This window comes from Temnothorax americanus, unplaced genomic scaffold (assembly GCF_048541705.1).
Source record: "Temnothorax americanus isolate GAGA-0224 unplaced genomic scaffold, ASM4854170v1 Scaffold74, whole genome shotgun sequence".
Classification (NCBI taxonomy): Eukaryota; Metazoa; Arthropoda; class Insecta; order Hymenoptera; family Formicidae; genus Temnothorax; species Temnothorax americanus.
The window spans coordinates 494660-503695 of NW_027509797.1; the positions used below are offsets into that span (position 1 = coordinate 494660).

The window sequence follows — 9036 nt, forward strand, 5'->3', positions numbered from 1 at the left end:
CTCGTATTTATATGTATACGTATACATTATATGCTACCGAGCGCGCAAAAATGGCCGGTCGCGGGAGCGCGATACATCTTAACGCGACAAACAGAGAAACGGCGAGCGCGAAAGCGAGAGCGCGATACGGGGGGTGGGGCGATAGCGCGACGAGGAAACGAACGGGAACGCCGAGACGCTCCAGCGCGAGGTGCGGTTAGGAACGCGAACGAGCGATAATGCCAAGCGTCAGATTGAGTATGCGGAAGGGAGCGGTGAAGAAAACGCGATATCGTTAAAACATTTATTTTCACTGTTAATATTTATTTGTAATACAATTTTATATATAGCATTTTGTACATAAACTTCTGTCGTTTAATAAATTTTTTCAATATATCTTATTTCACATTTTTTCACATTGGGTGGCCCAACATACGGGGACATCGTCGTTGATGTGTATCACTTTGTGCGCCTCTTTGTGCGAGTCCAGCCGCGCGATGTCCCTATGCATCCCACGAAGTTTCGTCACGAACAATCTGATCTGGTGGCGAGATTTTTTCGCTATGGAAGTCATAATGGCCCTATGCAAAAAAATACAATTAATAAATATAAATAAATATAAATATTAATAATAAATATAAATACTTGTAAATAAATATAAATATACATAAATATAAAATTTATCGTTTGATTATATTATAAGAAATAATTTCACGTTTGAAAGCGATACTCACGTTTTTTCGAGCATTACGGCGTTATCGTCTACGCGAACGATGAGTTCCAGACAGGGAGGCACCTTTTCCGTTAAGCTCTTCACGCGCTGCTGCAACTGCCGCAGCGTGTCGCAATAATCTTCAACCTCCCTCGTCAGGGCTGTGGTGTGATTATGTAATACATCACACACGCTTTTTAAATCGTTAAGTTTTTCCATCGTCTTGAGTTCACTCGAAAAGTGCGGATAGACTACGCCCAAGTCTAGTCTCGAGTTCTTATATATGGTAAAAGAGAGGTGTTGCGGCAGAAAAAATATATTAAGAATAGCATTTTATTGCGTCGAGGAAAATATACAAATCGACGGAAAATACGCATTGAGGAAAATAATTAATGCATTTTATTGCGTCGAGAAAAATATATGAATCGACGGAAAATACGCATCGAGGAAAATAATTAATGCATTTTTTTTTAATCAAACCGACTCATCCGCTGAAATCGTTGACGCAATTTTTCCTTATCGGGCCGACTCATCCGCCCGGATCTTCAACGCATTTTTTTTTCACGCCCGAGACTCCCCGCCGGGCCGCCAACTATCCGCGTTGTCGCTAACGAGCGCGTCATCGCGTAAACGTTTGCATTCAGATCGCGCTCAAACCGCAACGCGCCGTCATCGCGGTTCCGCCGTCTCTCTCTCTCGCTCTCGACGATGCGGCTCGCGCGCGTAATCGCGTTAACCGCGTGTTTTATCGCCGCGGGGTGCATCAATTTCACAATTACGGACGAAAATTACGCGCTCACGTTGGACTACCTGCAGAAATACGGATATCTGTCCAAAGACGTGGACGCGGTTCCAGCTCAGAGACGAAACGACGTTCTTCGCAAAGCCTTCGAGGATTTTCAGAATTACTACGATTTACCCGGCGACGGAACGCCCAACAACGAAACGCTGCAATTTATGAGAAAACCGCGATGCGGTTTTCGAGATATCCTGAAGCACGGAACGAAAGCGTTCCTGTCCAAATGGCCGAAGACGCACCTGACGTGGCATTTTCACTTAGCCGACGGGACCGAGCTGAACACGGCGCGGGCCGCGTTTGACCTGTGTGCGCAGCATTTGGCATTGACGTTCGAACGCTCCGAAACGCCGAATGCCGACATTATAATATCTTGGCGACGCATACTTCACTATAACACGAATACCAAGGTAAACGGAGCAATTTGCTCGGACAAATTCGACGGCCCCGGCAACGTGCTCGCCCACGCGTCTCTCCTGACGGACCAAGCGGGGTTCGTCTCCGAGGTGCACGTCGACAAGGACGAGCCGTGGCACATTTACGTCAACAAACATCCGGCGGATAAGTTTTCCCTGCATTACACGCTGACGCACGAGATCGGCCACTCCCTCGGATTGGTGCACAACGGGCGCAAAACATCGGTAATGTTCGGGATACTGCCGGACCAGCAGTATCCGGTGAAGCTCGACCAAAACGACATTGCCGACATTCAACGTTTGTACGGTGAAAAAATTCTGAACGATCCGCCGTCGCCGGACTTGTGCAGCCTCGATCGCGTGAACGGGATATTGATTTTGGAAAATCGAATGTACATCTCGTACAAGCGTTACGTTTGGTCGACCGATCTGAACGGTAGGACGTACAACAGACCTTTAGCCCTCTCGAATCACATGAGTTTTCTTCACGGCAATTACACGCGCGTGACCGCCGCCTATCAATCCGGCGAGTTCGTGGTGTTTGTAGATAATTTGGTATACTTGGTTCAATATCCGGAATTTAGTCTGCAGCCAGGTTGGCCGAAAACCCTGCAAGAACTCGGATTTCCCAAAAACACGTTGATCAACAGAGCGGTGAACACCCACAGAGGACGTTCCTTCGTGGTGTTCAACGGTAACTCGGTGGGCGAGATAGACGAATGCCACGAGAGTAAGAAAGTCGCCAAATTTACGCCCTCGAGGCGACGTTTCCCGGAATACCGACCGGCGTGACGTCGATCTTCCGCTACATCGACGGCAATCTGTACTTTACCACTCGGACGCAGTTCTACAAATTCAACAAATTTACGAGGACCGTCTCGTCGGCCGGTAAATTCGATCTGCGGATGCTGAATATTGTCTGCCCTAAGGCCGAACTGCTGCAGCAGTTGCGCGATCTCCTCGATCGTACGCCTCAACGATAACTCGCTAACGTCGACGGCGAGCGATTATTGGAACAATGACGACACCGGGGTTCGGCTCTCCGATCTCCGCATCCGCCGAAGGAAATAGAGGACCGCGCAAATTTTCCACACCACGCCACGCGCAACATAAGTCAGATCTTTCCTACATATACCGACGTGTTCCTCCCAAGGCATCAGTGTCGCGTCGTCGGCTGAATACGACGCGTCGGAAAAAAAATCAGAAAGGAACGGTTACCGCGGCGCGAAATGTTCTCAACGTTGGCCGATCGACCCGCGCCGAAAAGTATTTTCCCTACGGAGACGGCGGATTCGGAGGCGAACGACAACAATAATAAAAAGCGGAGGATCAGTTCGATGGACGATCGCCATTAACTTTCTCGTCGCCAAGAGTCGCGTCGCAGCTCTCACCCTCCCACCGACGCGCCCGTCGAGGACGATGGTCGTCGTTATCTTAAGGAGTTTTGTTCCAACTTTCGCCCTCCCACCGACCAAACCGTCGAATTGCCCCCTGTGCGCATCCTGACGACGCGTTATCTGCTGACGACGACTGGCTACAAGTACATAGCCATAGGTATCGCGATCAAGTCGCCGTGGTACAGTATTCATACCACGCTTTCGTACGTGGATATCGCCCTGGGAGACAAACAAGGCAGGGAAATCTCCCTGACGCTCGACATGTGGAAAGGACTGGTCGAGCGTAAACGCGACGTATTGTGTGCATGGAACGCGCTCTCTCCGACGTAACTCACCTCCCCTCGCCGATGTCGATCGGAGGGATGACGCTGCAATTCGGAGTGATCAACAACGGGCCGATCGTACGTATGAAGCTACCCAACCTGGCTTGCGTGGCGATGATGCGCAAAATTCGAAAATTGAGCTCCGAAACGCAAAATAAAGCAACATTATTAATATTATCAGTATCCTAACTCACGCGATAAGAATAGATAATAAATAAATTGTTGCAAAGATAAATTATTTACAACACAAACGACATGTGCGAATAAATGGAAGGTCATGATTTTGTGTCAACAAACGCGCACGCTGTTGCGCACATCAGATAACGCACATTTGGTCAGTATGACGAACAGTACCGCGGAGAAAGGGCGATAGGTGGTGTGTTGGGGCGGGGACGGGGAGAGATTGCGGGCTTTGCCATATATATCGGGTGCTAGAAACGTTGGTGGTGCTCCGGAACGTACGTGACTCTCGTTTTCGCCGAGAGCCGTATAGAAAGCGAAAACGGGCTTCTACCTACATTTCGCCCATTCACGCGGAGAGGCCGACAAACGACGCCGCGAGGGTGAGGGCGAGAGGAGAGGCGGGATGCGAGAGAGGGAGGACGGTGGATCCGAGAGGGTAAGTAGGGGGGGACCGGGAGAGGCAGGTACAGAGGGGAAAAAAGGAATAAAAAGCGAAATGGGGGGAAAAAAACCCCGAGAAAAAGGGAAAAAGCGGGCTGTGGGCCGCGGGCCGCCACCTATCTCCACAACCGGCACACTATCAAGCTTTAGAATAGCGCGCTAGAGGGGAGTAAAGGGAAAAATGAAAACAGAGCGGTGCACGCACGCTCCCCGCGTGACACACGCGCACGTACGCACGCATTCACGCAACGGGCGATCTTTGTACGATCTCCAATTTTGCGTGGATCGCGTCATCCGTGCGCTGAGCGCGGCGACCGAGGAGATCGACGCAAAGTTTTCGCGCTATCGGGAGATAACCGCCGCCGCGATAAAAATGTTTTCGGTTCAGACTGCGATACTGAAGAGCGATTTCTTCGATCCTGACAACATCGTCGACTGCGAGGTAGCCGCGCTTTATTTCCAATCCTTATAACGATGTCGCGTCTACAAAATGTATATATTTGCGCGAGCGAAACAATGTAAACGCGCTTGTATTATTTTTTGAATAAATAAAAAACTATATGCGTATCTCATCTGTGCGCTTTCTCTTTCTGTTTCCCCCTTTTCTCAAATCCGTATACCCATATCCGCGCGACCGCGCTTACCCCCCGCGGTCGCGTTGCGAATCGAAACGACCTTCGATCCGAGAGTAAAAAAGAAAAAAACACGACGACGACGACGACGACGACGAAGACGGGCGCGCGAGACCCCCCCGCGAAACAAACCACCTCGAACGCGTCGTTCTCCCCACCCCCCGAAACGTCCAGAGGAACGACCTCGAACGAGTTCGAACAAGTTCGGACGCGCCCGAATGCTCGCGAGCGACGACGACGAAGAAGAAAAAAACAAACAAAACAAACAAAAAATATATTGGCCCGCGATTCTCCAAAAAAGTCGGTAACGGCGCGAGCGCCGCTCCGAGCGCCCCTTCGGAAGACGAACGCGCGCAAGCGACGACGACGAATAAAGAGAAAAAAAACAAACAAAAAATATATTTGGCCTGCGATTCTCCAAAACGATCGGTAACGGCGCGAGCGCCGCTCCGAGCGCCCCCTCGGAAAACGCCCAAATCCCTGGAACGAGCCCCCTTTGGCGGCCCTGCCCTGCGCCAAACCCCCGTTGGCAACCCTGCCACACCCAACCTTACATAAAGTGTTTCTCTCGCGTCGCGCTCCCCCTCTCGCCCAGTTTTCTTTTCCCCCCGCATAGCCCCCCCTCCAGTGACCCTTAACACCGTCCCTCGACCCCCTCGCCCACCGCTTACGGCGCTCTCCCCGCGGCAGCGAAGCCCCCCCCCCTGACCCGGCTAACCGCAACCCGAGATCTCTGGGCTCGGAGTACCCATTGCTCCCCTACTAACATAATATAAGATGGAAACACCGAAATTTTAGTCAAGGTTACAACCCTGGCTGAGGTAATATTTTTTGCAATAAATTTAATAATTTAAATGGAATGTTTATCTATCTATCTATCTATATATATAAGTACCGGACGTCTGTCTGTCTGTCTGTCTGACTGCGAACTACTCATTCGTTAGTGGACCGAATTTTTATCAAAAGTACATGAAATAGGGGTAGATTTTTCCGGGGAGTGCCATAAGTGTATAGTTTTTCGTTACCGATTTTCTGGAAACCGATTTTTCTAATTTTTCTAATTTTTCGGGAAATAATCGACCAAATCTTATTTGTTAGTGGACAAAATTTGTATCAAAAGTATCAAAAGTATCAAAAGTTATTTAAAGCAAAAAATTGTGGGTATATTGAAAAGTATATATACAATCGTATATGTTAGAAAACATAAATATAAAGTATTTCCTGCTTTAACCATAATTGTGTGATTATAATTGTAAATATTATTTATTAAATGCGTGGGCTTGCACCGGTTTATTTTTTGACACATGTACCGCTTCAGTCAAACTCCCCGCCTGGCAGTGTCCTCGAATCGGATCACGCGGGAGTATTAACGGCGATCGGCCGCGAGGCCTCACGCCACTCTGACACGCTTGGCTCTAGAACACCGTGACCGCCGGGGCACGCGCTCCGCCTAATCGAGTAAGTATTTAACTGTTTATATAAACCACGCCACAAACCCATGTAGCACCTCGTTTTGCATGGAAAGTGTATGCGTGAACAATTTTGACATATATATTAGTTATTTATGCCTTCCAATACTCAAAATAGCTGCTATATTTTTAAAACCTTTTTTTGTTAATAACTTTTTAACGAATAACGAGCGACGGCTAAAACTTTTTGAAGGTCACTTGGGGTCATGACCTTGACAACATATATCAAGGTCATTGAAATCGGTGAGGTCGCCCTTAATCTAGACATTTACCAAGTTATATTTATTTTGAGTTTTGAGACGGCCACAATGCGTGTGCCTTCGTTATTCAATCAAATCATAATTTATGCGAATTACATTATAACATGGGCTTTTCCAAGAACATTATTTAATCTATAATATATTCAAGATGTTTCTCGAGCTCCGTTTTTTATGTTCTTGTGCGATAGAAAAACTCACGTTGTAAACATTCTTCGGCGTGACAAACAACAACAATTGTTAACGGCCGGTCGACAATCTTTCGTCTCGAGTCGGCGCATTGCAGTGACGTAGGCAGACGATGGCCAATTGCTCGTCACAATCCGCGTCTTGCGCATGTCAGATGCGAATCAATGCGTGTCCCAGTACTTAAATACTGGACCAAATAATGAATTACTAGGAAAACTACTTACTCATTCTATCAGTATTTCACGTCTAAGCTCAACTACTAAATTCTTCAATACTTCAGTACTTTTTTACTATATAAGCAAATACTGAAGTACTTGTATCAGTATTTTGGATCCCGGAAGAACTACTAATACTGCTAGATATTACTCATATATTACTCATTTGCCAGTAGTTAAACTACTGAAATACAAGAATAAAATACTAATCGCTAGTAAAAAATTACTAGACTCAGTAATAAATTACTGACCAACCAGTAATACTTTTCTATAAGGGATTCGCGCACTCTCGCACATAATGATAGTAGGTTTCTCCAAATTTAATGCTGACAGGTAAAATTAAAGTAAATTTTATTCCTTTTGCTTGCATTGATAGTAAAATTAAATTATATTTTGTTAAAATTAAGCTTAAATATTAAAGAGGAGATAATTGTTGAACAATATATCATCAGAATTGTGTGAAATCTAATGGCAAATCGGATTTTCTTTCCATAAATGTTTTTAGCAAAAAAACTCGCGTAATTTAGATCGATACACTCGCTTGTTTGCGAGGAAAAATGATAGATAAATACATCGTACCCCTAGAATAATACTGTTACAACTCAAAAAATTTTGATTTTGAGTTAGACCCATAAAAAGTATGCCTAAAATGTCATCTACGTGCTACAATAGTATCACATGCTTATACTTTCAAGAAATCACAGGCAAAAACCCAGTGGCTAGAGTCGACCCTAATATTTTTCCATCTCTCTCGTGAGAGAAGATGTTTAACTAAATATAACCGTGACAACGTTAGCCTATTAAGCAGAATCCTCTGCTCTGATGGAACTGTCCTGTTTGACCTAAGAATATAGTATGATTCGTAGTGTAATTCATAGTGCGAAGAGACAGGTGCTCGATTAAGGGGAGATAGAAAATTTGTAGGAAACAAAAAATTAATATTTTTATTTTTGCAGATTATTGTAGTGTGATTGCTTAGAAATAGAATACTGTTGATTTTATTGAAATTCGTAAAATTAACAAAGTTAAAAAAAATCCGAAGCAGCGAAGAAACCGGATTCACAGGTAGTGGCACGCCAACAAACGGCAGTTGCTATTCCCGAAAAAAAAAGATTATATATAATTGTATATAAATATATATCTCTATATACAGGGTGCCCCAGAATTCTTGCTTAAAGACAACCGTTACTTACTAAAAAAAAAAAAAGGTAAATTGAGTAATCGCTTTTTTAAGCAGTAGAATTGTTATTTTCTTGTGTATGCATGTGCATACATATGTACATACGTACTCACAAAAAAATTTTCTATGTTGTTAGAAAATTTTATTTCTATTTAAAAAAGGCGAGAAACTATATCATCGCTTAGGACAGGGGCCCGGCGTTACGCGCCGCTCGTGCGTAATCATCGCCGCTTGTAGTAAACAACTGCTCGCGCGCCGACCGCGGGGCGGCCGCATTTCGCCGCGCGCTTGGATTTGGCGAAGGGCGGGCTAATACGTCGATTTTTAATCATTAATAACTCGTCAACTATTGCGAAAATTGCAAAATGGTACATGACTTTTCGACTCAGTTTGGCTCGCTCTATCTAAATATGAAAAAAGTACCAAGAATTCTGGGGCACCCTGTATATAAAAATGAATTTATGTATGTATGTTTATCCGCTATGCAAATCTACTGTTTTTAAATTAGAACAACCAAATTTGGTATACTATCTCATGATATTCTAACTTAGATATAGACGTATTTTGAGAACCTCATCATTACCGATTTTTTAGAAAACCGGTCCTAAAATTTTTCTAATGTCTGTCTGTCTGCGAATTACTCATTTATTAATAAACCGATTTTATGGAAACCGGTGCCAAAATTTGTCTAATTTTTCGGAGATTGTGTCGTACTAATATATAAAATTCTTACGAGTAGTGTATGTTTGAACGTTATTAACTTAAAGACTAATCAACCAAATCTTAAAGTATTATATATGAAATAAGAATAGAAAAAACTGAAGAATATAATAGAATTCAAAAAATT

At 44.8% G+C, this 9036-nt stretch overlaps 2 protein-coding genes across 2 annotated transcripts; one reads left to right on the top strand and one right to left on the bottom strand.

Annotated features, from left to right (window-relative positions):
- Positions 1–382: 382 nt before the first annotated feature.
- On the bottom strand, positions 383–1155 carry LOC143906624 (uncharacterized). The gene is made up of 2 exons (XM_077422820.1): positions 714–1155; positions 383–560 (listed from the first exon to the last, which is right to left on the bottom strand). Exons 1-2 carry the CDS (start codon positions 908–910, stop codon positions 383–385), a joined length of 375 nt encoding a protein of 124 aa, XP_077278946.1. The 5' UTR covers positions 911–1155.
- A 244-nt stretch (positions 1156–1399) lies between these two features.
- LOC143906625 (stromelysin-1-like) lies at positions 1400–2695 on the top strand. The gene has a single exon (XM_077422822.1). The coding sequence runs from the start codon at positions 1400–1402 to the stop codon at positions 2693–2695; it is 1296 nt and encodes a 431-aa protein (XP_077278948.1).
- The last annotated feature ends 6341 nt before the right edge of the window (positions 2696–9036 follow it).

Bases quoted from the DNA above. Each gene is read 5' to 3' on its own strand.
- LOC143906624 (XM_077422820.1), bottom strand. From the start codon at position 910: ATGGAAAAACTTAACGATTTAAAAAGCGTGTGTGATGTATTACATAAT. The intron at 561-713 runs GTGAGTATCGCT...TTTTTTGCATAG, and splicing joins GCCGTAATGCTCGAAAAAAC to GGCCATTATGACTTCCATAG.
- LOC143906625 (XM_077422822.1), top strand. From the start codon at position 1,400: ATGCGGCTCGCGCGCGTAATCGCGTTAACCGCGTGTTTTATCGCCGCG.